Source organism: Lactuca saligna, chromosome 4 (genome assembly GCF_052625555.1).
Source record: "Lactuca saligna cultivar CGN05327 chromosome 4, ASM5262555v1, whole genome shotgun sequence".
In the NCBI taxonomy this organism is placed as follows: Eukaryota; Viridiplantae; Streptophyta; class Magnoliopsida; order Asterales; family Asteraceae; genus Lactuca; species Lactuca saligna.
Window position 1 is genome coordinate 26744589 of NC_136420.1, and position 26828 is coordinate 26771416.

General features: G+C 31.8%; 2 protein-coding genes across 3 annotated transcripts; both read right to left on the bottom strand.

Annotated features, from left to right (window-relative positions):
* Window positions 1–4341: 4341 nt before the first annotated feature.
* Window positions 4342–9785, bottom strand: LOC145038369 (importin beta-like SAD2 homolog). The gene is made up of 21 exons (XM_078986758.1): window positions 9618–9785; window positions 9349–9484; window positions 9099–9186; window positions 8860–9009; window positions 8556–8718; window positions 8283–8467; window positions 8024–8203; window positions 7776–7927; window positions 7577–7697; window positions 7309–7495; window positions 7067–7226; window positions 6935–6976; window positions 6653–6771; window positions 6391–6583; window positions 6160–6288; window positions 5959–6062; window positions 5646–5825; window positions 5413–5552; window positions 5187–5323; window positions 4908–5093; window positions 4342–4811 (listed from the first exon to the last, which is right to left on the bottom strand). The coding sequence occupies exons 1-21, from the start codon at window positions 9705–9707 to the stop codon at window positions 4657–4659; spliced, it is 2997 nt and encodes a 998-aa protein (XP_078842884.1). The 5' UTR covers window positions 9708–9785; the 3' UTR covers window positions 4342–4656.
* A 9726-nt stretch (window positions 9786–19511) lies between these two features.
* On the bottom strand, window positions 19512–25323 carry LOC145041421 (importin beta-like SAD2). Of its 2 annotated transcripts, XR_013680182.1 has the most exons (23): window positions 25056–25323; window positions 24589–24724; window positions 24360–24447; window positions 24133–24282; window positions 23895–24057; window positions 23631–23815; window positions 23379–23552; window positions 23148–23293; window positions 22843–22966; window positions 22569–22749; window positions 22320–22479; window positions 22203–22244; window positions 22005–22123; window positions 21710–21908; window positions 21501–21632; window positions 21327–21430; window positions 21067–21246; window positions 20803–20939; window positions 20587–20726; window positions 20289–20443; window positions 20068–20194; window positions 19725–19980; window positions 19512–19657 (listed from the first exon to the last, which is right to left on the bottom strand). XR_013680182.1 is itself a non-coding variant. In XM_078989489.1 (22 exons), the coding sequence occupies exons 1-22, from the start codon at window positions 25143–25145 to the stop codon at window positions 19814–19816; spliced, it is 3099 nt and encodes a 1032-aa protein (XP_078845615.1). In that variant the 5' UTR covers window positions 25146–25323; the 3' UTR covers window positions 19512–19813. The 2 variants fall into 2 exon arrangements, 1 of the variants encoding a protein (XP_078845615.1); XM_078989489.1 differs by having other exon boundaries at window positions 19512–19980.
* Window positions 25324–26828: the final 1505 nt, after the last annotated feature.

The window sequence follows — 26828 nt, forward strand, 5'->3', positions numbered from 1 at the left end:
TTTGGTACGAAACAGTTAGTTGTTAGCGTGTGCTGACTTATTCCTAAATGTCTTTCGGGTATTTTTGTTTATCCAGGTGAACGTAACATTGGTTAACTAGCATGGGGTTTTCATGTAAGACTCTTTCAGAAACCTAGACACTATCTAGCAAACCTTAAATAGGATGATTATTGTGTATAAAAACGTAAAGCCTTTGGGGATACATGAACGTAGATATATTTATGAATTGTACCAAGTAAGGGTTATATGAAAGGTGAATTATGACTAAGTTATGAAAAAATTTGTTAATGGGTATTCAGAAATTGTTAATTCAAGGACTTTGTGGTTTATTTTGACGCCTCTCGAACTAGTTGGGATTTTTGTTAATGCAACGAGGCCGAATTATTAGATACATATCTCGTCAATTCAAGGACTCATGAAAAAGGTATCCAACTCATTATCTTTAGTGAGTTGCTATGGTATACGCATTGACGATATGGAGACACTACCTAAATGGAGTTAATTTCCAAATTTAAAATGATCATAACGTTTGCCTGATCTTTTTTAGACTAAAAAAGATCATAACAAGAGACAACAAAAATGGATAAGGTTAATGAAAGATTACGAATACGTTATCTTTTTGACCAAGAAGCCCATAACTTGTTACTAAGCTGTTATGTTTAGTTTATTTTAAATTGATTATGAATTTCATGTACAAACTCAAGCTTAAAGGGTAATTACGAAACAATTAGGTTTTTTTAAAAACAACAAACTAACTAACATACTACTATATAACCACATATATCTCCGTCGAGGCTTGAACCCATGACCTCTCAAATAAGAGAGTCGTTCATTACCGCTAGTCCATTAACCATTTGGTACGAAGCAATTAGTTGTTAGCATGTGTTGACTGGTTCCTAAATGTCTTTTGGGTATTTTTGTTTATCCATGTGAATTTAACATTGGTAAACTAGTATGGGATTTTCATGTAAGACTCTTTCAGAAACCTAGACACAATCTAGCAAACCTTAAATAGGAAGATTATTGTGTATAAAAACGAAAAGCATTTGGGGATACATGAACGTAAATATAGTTATGAATTGTACCAAGTAAGGGTTATATGAAAGGTGAATTATGACTAAGTTATGAAAAAATTTGTTAGTGGGTAGTCAGAAATTGTAAATTCAAGGACTTTGTGGTTTATTTTGACGCCTCTCGAACTGGTTGAGATTTTGGTTGATGCAACGAGGCCGAATTATTAGACACATATCTCGTCAATTCAATGACTCATGAAAAAGGTATCCAACTCATGATCTTTAGTGAGTTGCTATGGTATACGCATTGACGATATGGAGATACTAGCCAAATGGAGTTAATTTCCAAATCTACAATGATCATAACGTTTGCGTGATCTTTTTTTGACCAAAAAAGATCATAATAAGAAACAACAAAAATGGATAAGGTTAATGAAAGACTACGAATACGGTATCTTTTTGACCAAGAAGCCCATAACTTGTTACTAAACTTTTATGTTTAGTTTATTTTAAATTGATTATGAATTTCATGTACAAACTCAAGCTTAAAAGGTAATTACGAAACAGTTAGGTTTTTTAAAAAACAACAAACTAACTAACATACTACTAAATAACCACCTATGTCTCCGCCAAGGCTTGAACCCATGACCTTTCAAATAAGAGAGTCGCTCATTATCGCTAGGCCGTTGACCATTTGGTACGAAACAGATAGTTGTTAGCATGTGTTGACTTGTTCCTAAATGTCTTTTGGGTATTTTTGTTTATTGATGTGAACTTAACTTTGGTAAACTAGTATGGGTTTTTCATGTAAGGCTCTTTCGGAAACCTAGACACTATCTAGCAAACCTTAAATAGGAAGCTTATTGTGTATAAAAATGTAAAGCCTTCGGGGATACATGAACGTAATATAGTTATGAATTATACCAAGTAAGGGTTATATGAAAGGTGAATTATGACTAAGTTATGAAAAAATTTGTTAGTGGGTATTCAAAAATTGTCAATTCAAGGACTTTGTGGTTTATTTTGACGCCTCTCGAACTGGTTGGGATTTTTGTTGATGCAACGAGGTCGGATTGTTAGATATATATCTCGTCAATTCAAGGACTCATGAAAAGGGTATCCAACTCATGATCTTTAGTGAGTTGCTATGGTATACGCATTGACAATATGGAGACACTACCTAAATGGAGTTAATTTCCAAATCTACAATGATCAATAACGTTTGTCTGATCTTTTTTTGAACAAAAAAAGATCATAATAAGAGACAACAAAATGGATAAGGTTATTGAAAGACTACGAGTACATTATCTTTTTGACCAAGAAGCCCATAACTTATTACTAATTAAGCTTTTATGTTTAGTTTATTTTAAATTGATTATGAATTTCATGTACAAACTCAAGCTTAAAGGGTAATTACGAAACAGTTAGGTATTTTTAAAAACAACAAATTAACTAACATACTACTAAAATAGTCACCTATGTCTCCGCCGAGACTTGAACCCATGATCTCTCAAATAAGATAGTCGCTCATTAGGCTACGTCATTGACCATTTGGTACGAAACTGTTAGTTTTTAGCATGTGTTAACTTGTTCCTAAATGTCTTTTGGGTATTTTTGTTTATCTATGTGAACTTTACTTTGGTAAACCAGTATGGGTTTTTCATGTAAGATTCTTTCGAAAACCCAGACACTATCTAGCAAACCTTAAATAGGAAGATTATTGTGTATAAAAATGTAAAGCCTTTGGGGATACATGAATGTAAATATAGTTATGAATTGTACCAAGTAAGGGTTAAATGAAAGCTGAATTATGACTAAGTTATGAAAATATTTGTTAGTGGGTATTCAGAAATTGTTAATTTAAGGACTTTGTGGTTTATTTTGACGCCTCTCGAACTGGTTGGGATTTTTGTTGATGCAACGAGGCCGAATTATTAGATACATATCTCGTCAATTCAAGGACTCATGAAAAAGGGTATTTCAAGGGATTTTTGACCAAGAAGCCCATAACTTGTTACTAAGCTTTTATATTTAGTTTATTTTAAATTGATTATGAATTTCATGTACAAACTCAAGCTTAAAGGGTAATTACGAAACAGTTAGGTTTTTTTAAAAACAACAAACTAACTAACATACTACTAAATAACCACCTATGTCTCCGCCAAGGCTTGAACCCATGACCTCTCAAATAAGAGAGTCGCTCATTATCGTTAGGCCGTTGACCATTTGGTACAAAACAGTTAGTTGTTAGCATGTGTTGACTTGTTCCTAAATGTCTTTTGGGTATTTTTGTTTATTGATGTGAACTTAACTTTGGTAAACTAGTATGGGTTTTTCATGTAAGACTCTTTCGGAAACCTAGACACTATCTAGCAAACCTTAAATAGGAAGATTATTGTGTAAAAAAATGTAAAGCCTTCGGGGATACATGAACGTAAATATAGTTATGAATTGTATCAAGTAAGGGCTATATAAAGGTGAATTATGACTAAGTTATGAAAAAAAATGTTAGTGGGTATTTAGAAATTGTCAATTCAAGGACTTTGTGGTTTATTTTGACGCCTCTCGAACTGGTTGGGATTTTTGTTGATGCAACGAGGCCGAATTATTAGATACATATCTCGTCAATTCAATGACGCGTGAAAAAGGTATCCAACTCATGATCTTTAGTGAGTTGCTATGGTATACGCATTGACGATATGGAGACACTAGCCAAATGGAGTTAATTTCCAAATCTACAATGATCATAACGTTTGCGTGATCTTTTTTTGACCAAAAAAGATCATAATAAGAGACAACAAAATGAATAAGGTTATTGAAAGACTACGAATACATTATCTTTTTGACCAAGAAGCCCATAACTTGTTACTAATTAAGCTTTTATGTTTAGTTTATTTTAAATTGATTATGAATTTCATGTACAAACTCAAGCTTAAAGGGTAATTAAGAAACAGTTAGGTACTTTTAAAAACAACAAACTAACTAACATACTACTAAATAACCACTTATGTCTCCACTGAGGCTTGTACCCATGATCTCTCAAATTAGAGAGTCGCTCCTTACTGTTGGGTCATTGACCATTTGGTACGAAACAGTTAGTTGTTAGCATGTGTTGACTTGTTCTTAAATGTCTTTTGGGTATTTTTGTTTATCCAGGTGAACGTAACTTTTGTTAACTAGTATGTGTTTTTCATGCAAGACTTTCGGAAACCTAGATAGTGTCTAGCAAACCTTAAAAAAGGAATATTATTTATGTATAAAAATGTAAAGCCAATTTGGGGATGCATGAATGTAAATATAGTTATGAATTGTACAAGTAAGGGTTATATGAAAGGTGAATTATGACTAAGTTATGAAAAAGTTTGTTGGTGGGTATTCTGAAATTGGGTTTATACACAGGTGAACCACAAGCACCACCTTTGGTTGAATTCAACATAAGATCACCATCAACAACGATGTGAAACACTATCTGAAAATACAACCAAATTCATAAGGAGCGTGCAGTCAGTTTTTCTTTAAACGTTGCAAGAAGGATAGAAAGTAATACCAAGGAATCGAGGGCACACAACAAAAGTTGAACACCAATGCATATATATACAACACAAATGAACACCAATGTATAATATATACACAAACACAAACATCATGTGGCTGTTCGTGCCTTCTGCAACTTTTCTTTCTCAATGGCAGCTCTTTTCTCATCAGCATGTTGAGCAACCCCCTTTGTCAATTTCTGATAATGTAAGTCAAGCGTTTGTGATAATTTCTCGAACCTCATTGCATCTGTTTCTTGCAAAACTATGAATTCATCACATAAAAACCCGAAAGGTTAAAAAAATCCAAAGATTAAATTTGGAAGTTATAGCAAAAAAACACTAATTCGAACATTCTTACCTTTCATAGTATCCACAAAGAGAACAAAGGGATCCACTTCATCAGTTGATGACTTCACGTCTTCATCATCATTGATGTCATCATCACAGTCGTCAACCCCCATTTCATTATCAGACCTATCATCCTCGTCATCCGTTTGAAAATCATCACTCGTATCATCATCTTCCTCAGTCTCTTCCTTATCTTCTGTGTTCATATTATTACACATACTATTAATATATGATGTAAATTTATATTATTCATGAAACAAGCATGAAAAACAAGATTTTTATGGAGAACCTGCTACTTGATCCTTGTAGGCAACAAGTAGGTCAAGTGTTGCCTTATAAAGACGCCCTAAGACCTCTTCTGGCAACTGATCAGCAAGTGAAAGCAACGATGTCAACCCCAAACAACAAACTCTCTTATCATTTTTGCTAAAAACACGCAAAACAACAACCAGATAAAATAGTCTATAATAATGCTTTTAGGGGATCCATATATATAGAAACTGTTAGATCGATACCTTCTAAAAGTCGCAAAAGTGCCAGTGTTTCCAGCTTTTTGCAACAACCCAAACCAATGGTTAAATATTTCTGTAGCCACATCAAGCTTTTGCAATATATCATATGTCAAAGATGCATTGTAGTATAAAGCATCAGCAATCTAAACAACAACACAAACCTTATCAATGGTTATCCAAAATCAAGTATAGAAATCTAAAAAGAATCATAAAAAGATAGCTCATGATTAACTTACAACTTGCATCAAAACGCACTTCAAGTTGTGGCTTTCAGCTTGGTGAAACCGTTCAATTGTGATTCTAATATATGACTCAACCCAATGGTCCACGTGTCCCCTGCAGTTCTGTAACACTAATGATATAAGCCTAGGTGCAGGTTCCGTGTTTTCATCTTGCAAGTTTTTTTCACTCATTACCTGATACAAAAGAGAAAGAATTAAGTCGCTAAAACAAAGTATGGAAATGGAAGTATAGTAATACATAGTTTCTTAAGTGTCAAGGATTACAGAAGATATTCTTTCATAAAAAAAATTCATACGAGGAACATACTTTGGAAAGCATACACCATAAACTTTGTTGGTAATCCGGCTCCTTCCATGTTAGATAGTGCACTGTATTCCCACATATATAGTTTTCCAAAATAGGATGGATATCTAAAAAAAGATAAAAAGCCCAAAAAAATTAATTTGTATGAGAGAGCTTTTACATGAAGAAAAAGAAAACTGAAAAAGTATTTTAGCATATATATACCATGTAAATATTCGATAGCCCATCCAATCGAAGCTTCCATTAGTAATGGCCAAAGACTCCACATATCCATGGATATTTTCAGCGGGGAAAACGTCATGTTTGATACAATGTCAAAAACTTCTTCGAATTCTGTCAAAAACAAATTATAATAATTAAGTGACTTGTAGATATAACAAATATTAGTTATGTTTATACAAATGTCAAACACCAGAAAATAAAAATAATAATTACCTTGTCCATTAGTTGGAAGCATTGTTTGTCGCATTATCGGAAGTAGAATCGGCTCAATGTGAGCAAACAAGTGAGGAAACGTATAACTCACTGATTCAAGAACAGTACTAATGGCACTTAGACATCCAGCTGCAAAAGTACCACTATCATCATCTGCTTCAGCTGTGTTCATACACTTCCAAAATGCAGCAACCTGTGTAATGATTAAAAAAAAAAGTTAGAGTGCTGAGGATAACAAAATCTTTAAGAAAAAATTCATCACCAGATTCTGGCATAAGCCAACGGCATAGGGTTCCATCTCCTCTTCACACATGTGAACAATAGTCTTAAGGGTAGAAATCAGATCGATGTTTTCAACTTCATTCATAACCTTCAAAAGATCTGGAAAATATAAACCATGTGTAAGAAGTGAAAACAAACAAAATTTGGAATTTGAGTTGAGTCAATACTATATATATATATATATATATATATATATATATATATATATATATATATATATATATATATATATATATATATATATATATATATATATATATACCAGCAAGTAGCTGTGGAAGAACTGGCTTCATTTCATCAAGATCTGTGGAATAAGATTTCCATTATGATTCGAAGGAGAGAAACTACAACAAAAAGGGAATACATCAATATATTTAATTAGTGGTTTAATTACCTTCAGATGCTTTAACAAAAGAACACAATGAAATAACCGAGTCAACACGCACTGGAAGCTCCGAGTCACTCATCCCAACAACAACACTTTGTAGTGCTTTGCAGAAATTATTCGGGTCAGAAAAATAAATATCGGCATATTTTCCTGCAACCCATGCAGCCTAACAAAAATAACCTTTTAGATTCTAAAAGTTCATAACTATAAGAAGAATAAAAATGAGATATACAATAAGATTAATTTACCTTTGCTCTTATATGGCCCACTGGACTACTAAACTCTGGGAAAACATGTTGCACTAACATTTGCTCGAGAACAGATTTATAAGCTTCAGTTTGCATCAATTCATCACAGAGTGTTCCAATAACAAGAAGTGCACCATCTTTTTGTCTATAAGGCTTAATAATCTCAACTAGTCTTTCATCCTTGTATCTGATATAAAATCCACCATTACAAACTTTGAAATCTTTTTTGTGTAGGAAACATGAGAAATAGTAGCTAAAGAAGAAATACCTCTTAAAAACTTCCATAATGAATAATATAACTTTTTGAAGGATCTTTTTCCCACTTTTTTTCACTAACTTGCTCAAAAAGTGTAGTGCTGATGTCCTAGGACTATAATCTTCAATAATATCTGCAGTAAGAATAAAGTGTTGAGCACCTCATAAACTATGGTTAGATTAAAAAAAAAGATCTATGGAAGAGTACTCACCATATCCATAACCCTTTCTCACATACTCATGTGGATCTTCTTCCCAAAGCTTTTGATCATTGTCATTGAAGCACATAAGTGGAAAGATTATCTCAAAAAGAATCACATCGAGTCTTGATTGGAGCAGATTGTATGTAGCAGCCTTGGAAATACTGAATGATACAATATGGAGTAGATCCAATAAAAAAAAATAAAGTAAAAATGAATAAATAAGAGAAGTGTGAAGATTATCAGATGAAACAAATTACCTATTGCTTAAATATTGTAAAATAAGATAGGTGACCCTTTCAGGTAAATAACCATCATTATCAACACGAATCTCATTTAACAAGTTCATATGACATTCCAAGATTTTCCCAGCGTACTTTTTCTCAAAGTGTTGTGCGAAAGCTTTGTTGTCTGGATATTGCAATTTCAAATCTCCATACCTGTGTAAAAGCAAAATCATTCAGATGTTTATAAAGTCTTAAAGTCAATATGTCAAAAAAGCTTAAAACCATGACTTACTTTGTATATACGAGGTTTAATATATGAATAGTCCACTTCTTTACCTTCCACCATTCCCATGACTTACGAAGGTCTGGATTAGCAGGTTGAGCCTCTAATGGAACAGGTCTCTCCAATATATTCAAGAAAAGAATCATCCAATCATTGAACACATTTGAATCAAACAATTGATTTGGAATCTCCATCTGAACAACAACATTTGAAAGTAAATTTCATTGTAATGTGAATGGGAACTTCAGTTCCTTGTAAGAATATTGCAATGAAGTAACTTACAAACATGGAAAACCAGTATGTTTTGCATATGAGCTTAATCGAATAAGCTACTTCTATTGATGGAGTTTTTATATGTACAAGCCTGTTAAGGATACTGAGCAAATGAGGAAATGTCTCCTCAACAACATGATGAATTGGTGTCCTCTCCTCGTATGACTTGAACCTATAAATAGCAAGTTATAAGTACATACATTAATCAAGATTCAAAAGATTCACAATGACTTAGTTATAGAGATCAAAAAGGAAACACCATAACTTATGTATTCTAAGCTACAATTTAAGCTTTGGAAAAATCAAGACTTACTCATATTTTCTAGAAAGAATTTGTAACACAAATAAAGCTCCTAAAACTTGCTGACTCTGCAAATTAAGTGTCACCCAATGCAAAAGACTTGGCCATTGTTCAGGATAATCTGCATGTATAATTGTCTTGAGACACTCTCCCAATTGTACCCTGTAAATAGAATATGGTGCTTTATTCATGAAAGGAAAAATAAAAAATAATCAATATGTATAAATTTAGGAGCTGTCTTTACTCTTTACCTCAACAATATAGGAACTTGTTCTACAAAAACAAGGATGTTCTTCCTCACTAAGTTTTTATCACTTGGCGAAATCTTGATTTGTTCCTCTACATTATCAAACTTTGAATTAATTATTCTCAGAAACAAATGTCTATTATGTAAATTTGTTGGGTATGTTACATGATTTTCAGGTGATGATCATTTGGATTTGAGTTGTATGGATGTAGTTTGATTAGTTCGAATCAAAGTGTAGTGGAGAAATCGTGTACCTTGATCATGAGGTGACCAATTTTCTGCTATAAAATTCTTAAAATGAATACATGCAACCTGTCGCAATATAAGATCATAATTTCTATCTCCAATTATATGCAGCAGCCTCGTCAAATGCTTAGGAGTATACTGATACTGAAAAAGAAGATCATCAAAATCAATCAGATTACATCACTACAAATGAAAACTAGCAATCTTCCAAAAATAATAATCATAATGAGGGAATATTGTTTCCCATGCAATCTCGATCAAAATGAAAAGTGAATACTTTATTGAGACTCTCTTCAGCGGCTTTTCTTTCAGCATGATTGGGACTAAGTGCTCCTTGGAGAACAACATCAAGACTTGGAAGATACATAAAGTATAACGATCTTGGAAAATAATCATACAAGGATTATGAGGGAAGTGGATACAATCATATGACTAATTGAGTTGATCTTGATATTATGCTACTATAATCTTAAAATAATGTAAAATAGTTTATTTGATTGACTTGGAAACAACTATGATTAAGTGAGTTGATGTTGAGGTTATGCTACTTTAATCTTTATAGAAATATAATTTGTAATTATAATTATATTTGATTGACTTGGAAACAATTTATAAATCAACTAACCAAATGATTTTTCTTACTAAAAACAAACTTTAAATTTTTAAAAAATATATGTGAGCCAATCAACCGTATTTGTTTATTTGTAAAGTTGAAGTCAGAACTTTCTTAGATACATTGTATTGTAAAACACCATTAAAAGTTAAAAGTTCATTAGCTTGCTTTATGTATTTTTTTTATTTGATAAAACTTCATAAATGGTCCCTATGGTTTCAAAAAATCTAAAGTTTCGTAACTCACTTTAAAAAACTTCACGGATGGTCTCTGTGGTTTCAAAACTTTTAATGTTTAGTTATTATGGCTCACTCTGTCAGAATCTATCTGTTAAGTGAAAAGTATTTTCGTCATTTCACTACCCAATTGACCATTTATGAGGTTTTCTCTTATTTTTAAAAAATAATAATAATAAAATAAATAAATAATATGTAATCTCTCTCTCTCTCTCTCTCTCTCTCTCTCTCTCTCTCTAAACAAACTATTTTTCTCTCCCTCATCAAAAAAACTCAGATTTGCTTTTATCCTTCTCTTTTCTTCATCTAGTTTAGTTCTGCTTCTCCAACTCCATTGAGTTCTGCTTCTCCAATGATTACGAGTGTTTCATCTCCAGATTCAAGACCCACTATAAAGTTATCTAGCTCCGGTGAATTCGAGTTGCTGAAAACCGACAAATTCAACAAACTAAAATTTACATCATCTTCTAGAAACACATGATCCTGCTCCTCTGATTTCTCCTTCTATTTTCTCCATCTCCACTCACAATTTCTCTACTAAGTTATGCTCCTCCTCATCGTCCATCGTCATCATTTCCAGACAGTCCTATTTCTTGAAACACAAATTTGATTCGGAAAGAAAATGACATGGACAATTTGTTCTGGGTGTTTTTTTGTTCATATGGGACTGATTTGCAGGAAGAAGAAGATTGTAACATTCTAAAAATCAAAGAAATTTTAAATTTTAAAAATCAACCATTAACCAATCATTGCTTACAAAAAGAGTTATTGTTTCAAAAACATTATTTCAAAATCATAGTTTTTCCAAGACCCAGTGACATAAAACAGGAAGATGTGCACGATCACACATTTGTTTTCCCACGATCCTTAGAAGTACATGAAACAATAAACTAAAACTGTAAGACAAAGCTTAGTTAGTTTCCCCAAAGTACCATTACACCACATAGCAAACAAACATACAAATATGAGCAGCCAGCCTGACTTGACCGTTTCGTAGGGCCTACATCCTATCTAGACTGCTCTATGAACCTTTGGCATGATTGGACCTCATCGCAGTGCCTACAGCCTATCCGAACCGCTCTACAAGCCGACGGCCTAACTGTACCGCCTCGTAGGGCCTATAGCCTATCCGGTCACCCTCCGGGTGTCTTGGCCTACAGCACAAAGCAGGAACACCTCAACCCAAACACAATATGTCGACATATACAACATATAAACATAAACATAGAGCCAACAAATACAAATAATCATATGGATAACATTATCCTAACCAGGATAAATAATCTAATGGGTCGGCATTGCTGTCTTCGACCCACAGGTACAATGAGGAAAACTCACCTCTCAGTCTGAATGCAAGCTGAATAAATCTTTGCTCCTTAAAATCGACTCAATGATCACCTAACGAAAACCACGGACCTAATCTCAATTAACAGTTCAAAATACCCAAAATACCCCTAGGTCAAGACTCTGGTCAAAGGTCAAGGTCAATGAGTCAACTCGGTCAACTTAGCTGATTGTACGGGGGCGTACTCAGCTTATACGTTGGGCGTATACAAGCCTTGACTGGGATCGGGCGGTTGACCTCATACGCACGACGTACACTGGGTTACACACGATGTATGCACCGAAATCCTTTTCCTTAATAAGAGTTTAATGCGTTAAGCTCTTACATTCCAATTGTAGATCCAAGGCCAAAATACCACTAAGAGTCATAAAGTTTCCAACTTTATGAGTTTGCATGCCCATTAAGCACTTAATACCAACAAACTTAGAAAGACCTTCTAGAGTATGCTTGGGGAAGAACTAAGCATCAAGATCTCATTTTTATGACTCAAGGACCCTTATTGGGTCTGAAAGGACGAATTATTTGGTTAAGAGCATGTCACACTCAAGAATTACAAAGGTTGGGACCAAAAATGCCCTAAATGAAGAAATAACACACAAATGATCTCAAGGTGAACTCTTCACACTTAGGGTTAGCTAGAGGGACGATTTTTGGGTGGAGGCAAATGAGGGTGAAGGTTTTGGGGCCATAAAGGAGATTATATATGGTGCAAGCCCTCAAAACTATGGTTTTTGTCTGAATAGCATACGCACTGCATACCAGATGAGTACATCGGGCGTACGTGTACGAGACCCGCTTTTCTCATGCATGAGTATGTTATGCGTACACTCCAAGTACACATGACGTATGTGCCGAAAAGGTAAACTTAAAAATATTTAGGGTTAAAAACGAACCTTCTCAGGATGGGTGTTACAAAGATGGGTCTATAAGAGATCACCTTCTAGCATGATAACAACATGTATCACATGAGATTTTGGAAGTAACCATGGTTATCTTACTTCTTGCAGATTAGTGGTGTTTATGCTTAAGAGTTCTCAAGACACCAATTCTTGCTTTATAACAAAGATGCCACAAAACACTTGTTTGAAGTATATGTATGGTCGTTCAAGCATGCAATCATAATAGGAAAATGGGTCATAACTGAGACCAAAATATCATCCGGATCAGTATCGGTTAGTTCTGATGGGTTTTGAGCATTCTAACACTTCTATGGTGTACATGCAACCCTAAAAACCTTGGATCTATGTTTTCTCTATTATACATGCAAACTTTCATTTTCCAAGGTTTTCATCCTAACTAACATATCATGGGGTATATGTATTACAAAACCTAGTAGAATGACATACCTTTCTTGTAGCTTGGATTCCTTAAGACCTTGTGAGCCTAGCACCTCAAATGCTTCACACAACACATAACTCTTGGAATAACTTGAGAGAAGAACACTTGAGCACAAAATCGGCTAGCCCTCACCCTTATGTCTTAGTCGCCGATTTACTTACTATGAGGTCCTATATATATATATATATATATATATATATATATATATATATATATATATATATATATGTGTGTGTGTGTGTGTGTGTGTGTCACATGTGTAGGGTTACACCATGCAAACCCTAATGTGCATGACTTTTCATTTCCTCCATGATTCATGGGTCTTAACCTCCATGGAGCATCCATAGAGCACCCTATGGGTCCTAGCCCAATCTAATGAATTATGGATCATAAGCCCACTATATAAGAATGAATGATTTACCAAATCAATCCCCATATATTTAATTAGACTCTTTTGATCACAAAATTAGTTCCAGATTAATTAGTGATCAATACTAATTAAATAATATGATTTCATATTAATATATTAGAGATTATAATATATATTAACAAATAACAAGTGTCCCTTTTCTCATTTTGTCTATTCAGTTGTTACAATGCCATGCAACCTAGATGGACCATGCCAAATCGGGTCAAGTACATACCAAATATAGTTATGGACTTAGACATCTTATCCAACATGTTCAACTAATGTAGAACTTGCCCAAATGAAGATCCCAGAATCTTGTTATGATTATGTGAAAGTGTTGGTGGTTAGAGATGTTAAAATGGAATGAGTGAGCTGCTTTATGTTATAAGTAAACTTGGTTTTGTGAATATATACGAAGAGAACAATTACATTTTGGAAAAAGGAATTTACTTTTATCACATTCAACTCATCTCCAAACACCCCTATTCTTACATAGTTAACAATGGTGGGTTAATGATGTTTGCTGGTGATGGAGGCGTGAAGATGATTTTTTGTGATGATAAAGGTAGATCCAGTTGTTAGTGCTGGTATTGAGGCTAAAGAAAGAAGATATGGGTGTACTTATGCTTTGTTGCAGGCTTGAGATCTCTGAAACAGAAACACCACTAACATGCAAGAAGGAAGATAAAATCTCATGTGATACATGTTGTTAACATGCTACAAGGTGATCTCTTACATACCCATCTTCTTCTTCCTGCAAATCCGTCCCATATGAACAGAAAAACACCCAAAACAAATTGCCCATGTCATTTACTTTTTGAATCAGATTTGTGTTTCAAGAAATAGGAGCGTTTGGAAATGACGATATTGGATGATGAGGAGGAGCATAACTCAATAGAGAACTCGTGAGTGGAGATGGAGAAAAGAGAAGGGAAAATCAGGGGAGGATGATCATGTGTTTCTAGAAGATGATGTGAATTTTAATTTGTTGAATACGTCTGTTGTCGGCGACTCGAATTCGTCGAAGCTAGAGAACTTTGTAGTGGATCTTTAGCATTTTTTAGGTATTGAATCTGGAGATGAAACACTCGTAATCATTGGAGAAGTAGAACTTAGTGGGGTTAGAGAACCAGAACTCGATAGAGATGGTGAAAAGAGAAGGAGAAAAGCAAATCTGAGTTTTTTGACGAAGGAGAGAGAAATAGTTTGTTTAGAAAGAGAGATTAATAGAGAGAGAGAGAGAGAGAAATGGGGTGGGACCCATTACATATTAAATTTCATTTTTCTTTTTTTTTTAAATAAGAGAAAACCTCATAAATGGTCCATAGGATAGTGAATTGACGAAAATGTCCCTCACTTAATGGGCAGATACTGATGGAGATCCGTAAGGACTAAATAATAAAAGTTTTGAAACCACATGGACCATTCGTGAGGTTTTTTAAAGTTAGGTATGAAACTTTAGATTTTGTGAAACCACATGGACAATTTATGAAGTTTTATAATAATAAAAAAAATAAAAGAGAGAGAGAGAGAGAGAGAGAGAGAAAGACCTCGTAGATGGTCCCTAAGGTATTAAAATGACGAAAGTGTCATTCATTTAACGGACAGATACTGACATAGTGAGTCATAAGGACTAAACATTAGACGTTTTGAAACCACAGGAACCATCCTTGAGGTTTTTTAAAGTTAGGTTTGAAACTTTAGATTTTGTGAAACCACAAGTACAATCTATGAAGTTTTGTCCAAAAAAAAAAAGAGAAAACCTCATAAATGGTCCTTGCCTCCTTGGGGTATTGAAATGGCGAAAATGTCTTTCACTTAATGGACAGATACTGACAGAGTGAGCCATAAGGACTAAACATTAAAAGTTTTGAAATCATAGGGACCATCCATGAGGTTTTTGAAAGTTAGGAACAAAACTTCAAATTTTATGAAACCACATGGACCATTTATGAAGTTTTGTCTTTTTATTTTTGTAGGAAATGATTTAGTAATTGTTCCTAGTTTATGTATTTAACTAGGCGAATGTCCTCGCGTTGTGCAAAAACACCTATATAGTTGAAATCTTTACAAATATATGTTTTCTTAAATATAACAATAACGTTTTTGTGAAATTTGATATAATAATTCATATACTAAGTTGATATAATATATTGATTATTTTGAATTATATAATAATATATGCACCTATTAAAATGGATAATCTCAATCGTTTGAATGACTTCTATCCGCGGGTTACTCATGAATTAAAATAAAAAATAATATATGGCTTAATGTTATTTATAGTTGTTGTTATTGTTAATTAATTTTTTAAAATTTATTAGCTTAGCGTTTGAATTTCTATCATTGTAATTATTTAAAACATCAAATCTTGTTGTTTGTTTTTCAAAGTAACAATATAACCATTTATATAGTGTTATTTTTAGATATTGTTATTGTAAGCTATTTATTTGAAACTTTTTAATGATTATAAAAATATCTTTAGAAAATATTTTAGTTAAATTGAGATTACAATTTAGGTTTTGCATTTAAAACTACATTTTATCACTTTTAACTATTCACAAAATATTCTTTGAGTTTCTTTAAGTGGAACTGAAATCTATATTTAAGTTGACCATTTAATTTTATATTTAAATTAAAATTTTAAGTATTTTATCCAAACCGTTCAAAAGTTGTCACTTTAAACTGATAATGGTTTATATACAACAACATATTAAATCTGTTAGATTAAGTATAATATGTTAATAGTTAAAGATATAAGTCTATAACTTTATAAGTAGAAGTAAATATACTATTTTAATATTAAAATTTAGTTTATTCATTATTACATTTTCGATTTGATATTTATTTAACATTATTAACCAACTTATAATTATTATTAGAAAGACACTACAATTTATCACATTTAACTATTAACAAAATATTCTTTGGACTGTTTAAGCCGAATTAAAATTTATATTTAAGTTGACAATTTAAGTATTTTATACATATAGTTTAAAAATTGTAGCTTTAAAATGATAATAGTTTACATACAACAACATTTTAAAACTAGTATATTAAGTATAATATGTTAAAAGTTAAAGACATAATTTTATAAGTAAAAATAAAGATATTATTTTAATATTAAATTTTAGTTTATATATGATTACACTTTAGGTTATATATTTATTTAACCTTATTAACCAAATTATAATTATTATTAGAAAGAAATTGAAAAATCATGGGTGTTTCAAATGAATATGGTGAAAGGAAAAATGAATGGGAGTTTCAAATGAATGTAGTAAAAGGAAAAATGTTTCATTTATAAGTATACTAGACGAATTCCCGCACGTTGTGCAGCGTAGGTTAAAAATGTTTTGTTAAAATGTTAAAAAAAAAATATGTTTAAAATGATTATGTTATTGACATTTAACTTTTACATGATATTTTGAACAATATTATTCATTGACAGCAACTCATCTTCCTCGCTAGTAAAATTAAATATAATTATCTATTTAATACTATTTTTAACAATTGTTATGATTGATTAACTAAAATTTTTACTTATGCGATTATTTTCTAATTTCAATGATGATGTTCGTTTAAAATACTATTTATTTGTTGTTAACGTTATGTAATTTATAAATTGATGTTATTATCATTTATAATTATTGTTCTTTAGTTTTAAACCACTTATTATTATTATTAAGTTAAAGAAGATTTTTAAGAAACACTTAATATTACTATTAAAATATGAAACACACTAAACAATAAACTCATAAGATAGAGGATTTGTATTTCAAAAGAGATTTGCATGGATAATATGACATATTCATGATTTTTATAATTTGACTTTATTATTTATAAGTATTGTTCATTTGTTTTAACACCACTTATTATTATTAATAAACGAAATAAGACTTTTAAAAGAGACTTATTACTATAATTAAAATGTTAAATATATACTAAAATATAAAGTGATATGATAGATAATTTACGTTTTAAAAGAGAGTTACATAGATATTATAGATAATATTACATATCCATGATTTTTAATTAATTATAACTTTAAAGCAACACAAACATACAAACATATATAGAGTATTTAATTAAATATAATCTATATCACTTTCCATAACATACGATCGATAACAAAAATTTAATCTAATTTACATTAAAATTTCAACCACAACATACAATGATTGTCTTAAAATAATACTTAATTAAATACTCTATATATGTTTGTATGTTTGTGTTGTCTTAAAATAATACTTAAAATTATAACTTTAAAGCAACACAAACATACAAACATGTATAGAGTATTTAATTAAATATAATCTATATCACTTTCCATAACATACGATCGATAACAAAAATTTAATCTAATTTACATTAAAATTTCAACCACAACATACAATGATTGTCTTAAAATAATACTTAAATCCAGAAAAAAAAATTTAAAAAAATTAGTATATAATATACTTACAGTTTAAAAACTTTAACATAATAACATGGATCAAAAAATGGTCTAAATCCCTCAAACCAACACAAAATCTTTAAATTTGTTTCCTTTGTGAATTTTGTATGTGATTTGTATTTGTGTGTCTACTAAAAAAAATAGTATTTTTATAGTAGACTATCCATTAATTGCTTATTAGACATATTATATAAGTTATAAAACTTTTCATGATGTGTGATTAATTATTTTGAAGGTGAAAATGTGTGGGAGTTTCAAATGCATGCAATGATAGGAAAAACATCTCATTTATAAGTATAGTATGATGATGATATAGATATAGATAATCTCATTTAGGATGTTATGATCATTTAATTGTTTTTGATTCTTTACTTTGTATATAAATTCAAAGAGTATTCATTATTTCAGTAAATTAATTTATTATTATAATCTTTGTAAATTCATAAAATTTTACTTTATATCACTGTAACCTATTTGATTATATCAAATAAACTAATATATATATATATATATATATATATATATATATATATATATATATATATATATATATATATATATATATATATATATATATATATATATATATATATCGGTTAGAGGCCATAGCAGTCCCGTATTTAAGTAAGTATAACATTTATAAATTTGAAAGTGACGGACGGCAGGCAGACCAACATAATTTATATTTTTATTGCTTAAACAACATTAGAGTAATTTACAATTTTGGTCCCTTATGTATGTACTTTTCAGTAGATTTGATCCTGTTTTTCAAAAAATGATGTGATTGATCCTAATGGAGCCATATGGACGATAAGAACTGAAGTATTATAAGAATTTCAATACAACTTTTCATGCATGTTAAATTCGAATCTAATGAAGAATTGTCTCTTGCAATTGATGATCGATGAGGATCTATCAATATTGTGGTCACCTAAATGGCACATCTCCGAATCTCTCTTTTGTTTAGAACTCTATTTGTGTTCCAAAAGTGAAAGTAGAGGCAGACGATTTTGAAATTTCAAATAGGGTGTAAGAAAAAGATGTTAGAGATTACTTTTAAATTCTCTAAATTCAGTTACAATTTCTTCCTAGATGTTTATGTATGTGGGTTTGATCCTCTCTTTGTTTTTTAACATCCTGGAATCCTAATTTCCAAGTGGTGGTGGTAGCCAGCGAGTTGTGGTAGTGGTAGTCAAATAAAAAGAGAGGAATGAGATGGATGAGATTATGGGATGGGTTAGCTTGGTCATTCAAATTTAATTAAAAAAAATGTTAAAAGAACTAAACCTTTGACTTATCATAAAAAACAGACCAATTTAACATTTATTTGTTATGTTGTATAATTAAATATTAATAAACTAACTGTTATATTATGTTATGTTTATCGTATCATGTCTTGTTAGTTAAAAAAAAACATCGAGTCCTGTTGTGTTTGTATTACATAAAACATTGTCGTGTCGCATCAAACAAAAACACTACACGATGACCTGATTAACAACCCCTAATAATATCTTCTCATTCAAGAATAAACAAATATGGCTCTATTCGGAGATTTATCCCTTAAAATTATATAAATTTAAAGCACCCAAATCAGATAAAAACTAGAATGCAGTCTTTGTAAGAAATTTACACAAAAATCTGTGTCTAAAACACCATTCAATAACGTAAAACCAAGATATACATCCATATCCATAGGAGGTAATTAATCCATCATCACCTCTACTATGAAGAAAAGAAAAAAATTTTAAAAAAAAAAAAGATGGAGAAAAAAGAATAAAAAAATAATACACCCAATTATGTAAAGCTTCAAATGGTTGGTATCATCAACAAACAATTCAAAACCCCCACCCCAAAAGGGCTTTTCCTTTATCATCTCACTTTCACTTTTAACTTTCACGACTACAAAAACCAAACTTACACCTACAAACACACCACCTCATCAAAAAAAAAAAAAAAAAAAAAAAATTTACTCTTTTTGAGTACTCACCATTGACCGCCACTCACCACCATTGACCGCCAGTTCCAAACACCAAAATTTCAACACCAATATATATTATATTATATAACACAAACACATCATGAGGCTGATGCTGCTGCTGACGTGGCCTTCTCAAGCTTTTCCTTCTCAATCGCTATTCTTCTCTGATCAGCATGCTGAGCAACTCCATTTGCCAGTGCTTGATAATGGAAGTCAAGCGTCTGTGACAAGTTCTGAAACCTCGTTGGATCTGATACTTGCAAAACTACACATAATTTTATTTTTTTTAAAAAAAAGTTAAATAATTTTTTTTTAAAATATCATAGAATTAAATTAACTCATGCTTTCTTACCTTTCATGGTATCCACAAAGTAAACAAAGGGGTCCACGTCATCAATAGGCGACTGTAGGTCCTCATCATCGCTGAAGTCATCATCTGAGTCGTCATCGTAGTCATCGGTTGACCGGAATGCCTTGGCCTGATGAATATTTTATTTAATTCCAACAAATATAACTTTTCTTTTTTCTTTTAAATTAAGTTGCTATTTTTTTTTCAAGTCAATAATAACAAACCTGTGCAGCTAGTTTTTGAAGTCTTAAACTATCTGCCTCGTCACCATCCTCGTCATCGAATCCCATCTCTCTGTCGGACCCATCTGCCTCGTCATCACTTTGTAAACCATCGTTCATGTCATCGTCATCCTCCTCAGCCTCTTCCTTCTCTGCTTCTGTGTATCAATATCACCAAAAAACTTTGGTGAATTACATGTTTGGAGCATGGAGCAAAAGGTTATGTAAAGGACAACAATTGCAGAAATTGAAAAGATGAGGGACCAAAAATGAAAATTTTTAAATTAATGATATGGGGAACCTGCAAGTTGATCTTTGTATGCAACAAGGAGATCAAGTGTTGCCTTAAAAACACGTTCCAAGGCTTCTCCTGGCAACTGATCGGAAGGAAGTGAAAGCATAGATGTCAACCCCAAACAGCAAATTTTCTTATCATTTTCCCTGAAAAAAAAATATATATACATAAAATAAAATGATTCTAGGGTGATTAATTATTTATTTATTTATATTTATTTACCTTTTGAAATTAACCCGGACACCGTTCTTTTTAGTTTGTTGTAACATTTGAAACCAAAGGTTAAAGATTTCAGTAGCACCAAGCTTATGCAATATATTGAGTGTTAAACATGGATTGTAATATAAAGCATCAGCAATCTGCACAACAATAAAATATATATATATATATATATATATATATATATATATATATATATATATATCAAGAATTATTTAAAATCAAAACAAAAAGATAGAAAAGTGAGTTTGATTTATTTTTACTTACAACTTGCATGAGAAGGCATTTCAAGTAAGGTCTTTCAGCTCTTCGCAAGCGTTCAACTGTGATATTAATATAAGGCTGAACCCAATGGTCCACCTGTCCCCTGCAGTTCTGTAGCACTACAGCTATAAGCTTAGGGGCAGGTTCAATGTCATTGTCTTCCAAGTTTTTGTCATTCATTACCTGACACAAAAACGGACACCTCATCATTACTTTTAATCTGACAACATGAAAAATAAATAATTAATTAAAATATTTCTTACGTTGGAAAGCATAACCCACAAACTTTGTTGGTAGTCTGGGTCCTTGCATGTGAGATAGTGGACTGTACTTCTGGATATGTAGTTATCCAAGGGAACAAGAATATCTACAAAAAGAGTATAATATAAAGAATTAAAAAAGAAAAAAGTTGACTAAAAAAAAATAAGTCAACATACTTGGGAAAAAGTCAATAGCCCATTCAGCAAGAGCTTCCATTAGTAAAGGCCAAAGACTCCACATATCCATTGAGATTGTTGGTGAGAAAAAGGTCATGTAGGATACGATTTCCAAAACTTCTTCGAAAACCTCTGTTTAAAAAAATAATAATAATAAAATAGTGAATTGTAATTTTTTATTAAAATAAATAATAAAATATTATTATTACCTTGTCCATCAGTTGTGAGCATGCGACGCATGATAGGAAGAAGAGTTGGCTCAACATGAGCAAAGAGATGAGGGAGTCTGCTGACTGATTCAAGAATGGTGCTGATTGCACGAAGACATCCAACGGCTGCTAATGCACCTGGATCATCAGCTTCATCATCTGCTTCAGCTGTGTTCATACATTTCCAAAATGCAGCAGCCTGTATAATATAACATATATATTGATTAATAATAATAAGCCAAGTTGCTAAAAATGTATGATTTTATGAGGAAAAAGAAAAAAGAAAATGAATTACAAGGTTCTGGCATAAGCCAACAGCATAAGGTGCCATTTCTTCACCAAACTTGTCAACAATAGTCTCCAGGGTAAACACCAGATCCTCGTTTTCAACTTCATTCATAAGCTTAAAAAACTCTGAAGCAAAAAAATAATAATAATAAAAATAAAAAATAAAGCTCTTTATATACTCTGCTTTATTTCATATAATACATACCATCAAGTAGCTGTGGAAGAATTGGCCGGATTTCACCAAGATCTGAAAAACAAATGGTTTTTGTTAAATTAAAAATTCCAAAAATCAGAAATTCCAAATAAGTTTAGTTTAATTTACCTTTGCAGGCTTCAACAAAAGAACGCAAAGCAAAAACAGAATCAACTCGAACTGGAAGCTCTGGGTCCCGCATCCCAGCAACAACACTTTGTAGTGCTTTGCGGAAATTATTCGGGTCTGAGAAATTAATATGGGCATATTGTCCAGCAACCCATGCAGCCTTTAAAAAAATTTTAAAAATAAATAAATAAGATCAGAAGTTCAGAACTATAAAAGAATAAAAAGGAGATAATAACTAATAACATTTACCTTTGCTCTAATATGGCCCACTGGACTACTGAACTCAGGGAAAACATGTTGAACTAACATGTGTTCGAGCTCAGATTTATAAGGTTCAGTTTGTTTTAATTTATCACAGAGTGTTCCAATAGCAAGAAGTGCACCATCTTTTTGTCTATAAGGCTTAATCTCAACTGGTGCCTCTTCATATCTGATATAAAATAGTAAAATACACCATTGAAAAACTTTTCACTTGTTTGTGAAACATGGGAAATAGATAACTTAAGAAGAGTAAAAGATATACCTTTTAAAAATCTCCACAATGAATAATATAAATTTTTGAAGGTTTTCTTTTCCACGTTTTCTAACTAACTCGCTCACAAAGTCCATTGCTGCAGTCCTGGGACTGTATAGATCTTCAATGATATCTGGAACAAGAAAATAGATGTTGAATTGTCCAAGGGCAAAAAGGTCTTTTTCTTAAAAGAACTAAACAGCTAGGGTGTTTGTTCACTAAGAGAACGAAAATCGTGAGGTAACTTCAAAATATAAGGACCAAATTTGCAAAAGAAAACTCAGGGATAAAACTGTAATTTACAGAAGACTCACCATAACCCTTTCTGACATACTCATGTGGATCTTCTTCCCAGAGTTTTTGATCATTGTCATTGAAGCACATAAGTGGAAAGATTATCTCAAAAAGAACCACATCAAGTCTTGCTTGGAGCAGATTGTATGTAGCAGCCTTGGAAATACTGCATTATTATGATATGGAAATATAAAAAAAAACTACAAGAAAAAAGAATAAAAAAAGTGAGAAGATAACAAAATAAAACAAACCTATTGCTCAAATATTGCAAGATAAGATTGGTAACTCTATCAGGTAAATAAGCACCAACACGAACTGCATTCAACAAGTTCAAATGACATTCCAATATTTTCCCAGCATAGTTTTTCTGAAAGTGTTGTGCAAAAGCTTTGTTTTCTGGGTTTTGCAATTTCAAATCCCCAAACCTGTGTAAAAGTTACACAAAATCATTCAGATGTTTATAAAGTCAAAAAGTCAAATTTATAAAGATGAATCTGACTCACCGAGTATAGAGGCGATTTAATATATGAACAGTCCACTTCTTTACCTTCCACCATCCCCATGACTTACGAAGGTCTGGATCAGCAGGTTGACCCTCTAATGGAACAGGTCTCTCCAATATATTCAAGAAAAGAATCATCCAAGCATTGAACACATTTGGATCAAACAATTTCTTTGGAATCTCCAGCTGGATATCATTTTATTGTAAGAAGTAAGAAGCAACTGATATACTCTCAGTAGAAGTATATTTCAATGAAGTAACTTACATAAATGGAAGACCAATATATTTTGCAAATGAGCTTAATCAAATCTGCTACTTCTATTGATGGATTTCCTATCTGTACAAGCCTGCTAAAGATATTGAGCAGATGAGGAAATGTCTCCTCAACGACATGATGAACAGGTGTCCTCTCTTCATCTGACTTGAACCTACGTATAGAAAGTTATAAGTTACATACATTGATCAAGATTCAAAAGCCCACATATCAACATTAGTGAACTTACTCGTATTTTCTAGAAAGAATTCTTAGCACAAATAGAGCTCCAAAAACTTGCTGCCCTTGCAAATTAAGTGTCACCCAATGCAAAAGACCTGGCCATTGTTCAGGATAATCAGCATGTATGATTGTCTTGAGACACTCTCCCAACTGTGCCCTGTAAAGTGTAAACAGAATATGATGAATTGTTGATAAAGAACAAAAGAAGCAAATATCTAAAGTAATTGTCTTTACCTCAACAATGTAGGGACTTGTTCTACAAAAACAAGGATGTTCTGCCTCACCAAATCCTTATCACTTGGCAAAATCTTGGATTGTTCATCTACGTTAGCAAAGATTGTATTAAAGGATGTTCAGAAGTTGGCAGGTGTTCAAGCTAAATTTTCTCCAAAACAGGAGGCATTAAGTTGTATGGATGCAGTTCAGTAGGATCAAATTGAAGTGTATTATAGAAAACATGTACCTGGATCATGAGGTGACCAGTTTTCTGCTATGAAGTTCTTAAAATGAATGCTTGCAACCTGCCTCACTGCCAAATCACAAGTTCCATCTACTATTATCTGCAGCAGCCTCACCAAATGCTGAGGAGTATACTGATACTGAAAAGGAAAATTATTTCCAAATTAACATGGTAAACTCGCACAAAACAAACGGAAAACTAAAATTAGATGACTCCTTCACTATAACAAACTGTTTAATTCATCGTGAAAGTAAGATTCCATCCACAAACACAAAATTCATGATATTTGGCCAAAATCGAGTCGGTAAACAGAATTGAGATTCACAGATAAGTAACACAATGAAACAGAGTACATCACTACAGAATCAAAACGAACGAAACAGCAAACACTTGTAAATCATCATCCAAATCAATCATAATGATTGAATACGATTTCCAATGTAACTTCGATCCAAATGAGAAGTAAATACCTTATTGAGGCTCTCTTCAGCGGCTTTTCTTTCAGCAGGATTGGGACTAAGTGCTGCTTGTAGAACAACAGCTAGACTTGGAAGATCCATGTCAGTGTCTTTTGAATCAGAAGGATAACGATTTTGGAAATCGTAGAAGGATTGTGAAGGAAGTGGTGACAGAATTCCTCTAGGGTTTACAGAAATCTGCAAGGACGACTATGGAGGAAAGAAGGAATAAAAAGGAGCTGTATGGAAATCATTAGGGTTTAGAGAGACAGCAGGTCAGCAGCAGACCATTTTGGTTGTTTAGCTACTATTGGTTCACGGCGTAGGCGAGTCATCTCACGCGCTGTTTATCTTAAGGAATAAATAAGTTTATCTTCCTAAAATTCATGTTAAAAAGATATTTGAAAAAATTTAACCATCGTATAATCTGATTTACCATGAAAATTTTGGCATTAGTTAGGTACTGTTTTTATGAATAACTTTAAAATGATGCTTAAGATGTTATAGTTAAGAAATTATTATTTTTTAACATACTCAAATTACTAGAATAAGAGCATTAATATAGTTTAGATGGTAAAATCATACTACAACCAATTAACTTTGTCTAAGAACCAATTTTTTTTAATTTATGTAAAAGCTACACTTTAATAAAACTAAACGGCAAAATGTTAAAGTAAAAAATGTTTAACAAACGAAATTAATGTTGTCAAGATCTAGATGTTATCTACGATTGTTTTCTGTTTTAAATCTACGATTGTTTTCTGTTTTGAAAAAATATGACTCGTAAAATCATATCAGAATCAAAATACCATACCATAATAACTAATTTCTTTCGTATATCTAGTAATTTATATCAAAGATCAGCTCAAGTAAAATTCACAAAAGGATTTGAACTTGAATTTCAAATTTTAGAGAATCATAGATGAAATTTTCCAACATTAGATAAGAAATACTTGCGATATACAAGAATATAAGACCCAAATTTTAGAGTCATCGGTGAAATTTTCCAACATTAGATAAGAAATACTTGCGATATACAAGAATATAAGACCTCATAATGATACATTAATAGTATTTCTTATTCTAAAGTAAAATAGCTCAAAATATTTTGAACACAAACGTTGTAAACCCAACAAGGGAGAGTGGTGTGTTGAGTGTCAGTGAACGGAATAGTTTTCAACGTTTAATTTGTTGATGGTTGGTATCGTCGACAGATAGAATGGGGAAGACATGGGACGAAGTCATTGGAGGGAGTAGTTGAAGAAATAAGGTATGTAAGATTGATAAAGAGACGTGCATGGGAAACCTATGGAGATGTAGAATCTACATTGTAAATAAGTATTTAACATTTATTAAAAGTTTGAAATTAAAATTACATGGGTCTATGAAAGTTCTGGAAAAACCTTCGATCATGACATATTGTCGATTTCGGTGGAATTAAATTTCTTTAGTTTTTGCAATCATATACAAGAATTCATGGTAATTTTATTATGATTCCCATAAAAACTCATAAAATACCCCCAACCAAACGGCCTAGCTAAAAGAATGGTACAATTTGACAAATGTAACGCCTACTTTTCAAGAATGTTTATATCAAATTTATTTAATTCAAGTATTTAAAGATAGTAGGATTTGTGACATTTTCATTTTCATGGCCTGAAAAGACATTTGTTTTATACTTATTTTAAAACATAGTATTCTTTAAATTGCAGAATTTGTCCCATAAAAGTATTTTTGAATAAATATTTTTCATTGATTATTAAAAACTTTGGATATCATAACTAA

Coding starts and splice junctions, on each gene's coding strand:
- LOC145038369 (XM_078986758.1), bottom strand. CDS start 9,707: ATGTATCTTCCAAGTCTTGATGTTGTTCTCCAAGGAGCACTTAGTCCC. Junction 7,227..7,308: donor TGGGCCATATAAGAGCAAAG/GTAAATTAATCT, acceptor TATTTTTGTTAG/GCTGCATGGGTTGCAGGAAA. Junction 5,324..5,412: donor ACTTTTGCGACTTTTAGAAG/GTATCGATCTAA, acceptor GCGTGTTTTTAG/CAAAAATGATAAGAGAGTTT.
- LOC145041421 (XM_078989489.1), bottom strand. CDS start 25,145: ATGGATCTTCCAAGTCTAGCTGTTGTTCTACAAGCAGCACTTAGTCCC. Junction 22,967..23,147: donor GTATGTCAGAAAGGGTTATG/GTGAGTCTTCTG, acceptor TTCTTGTTCCAG/ATATCATTGAAGATCTATAC. Junction 20,444..20,586: donor ATACAAAGATCAACTTGCAG/GTTCCCCATATC, acceptor ATTGATACACAG/AAGCAGAGAAGGAAGAGGCT.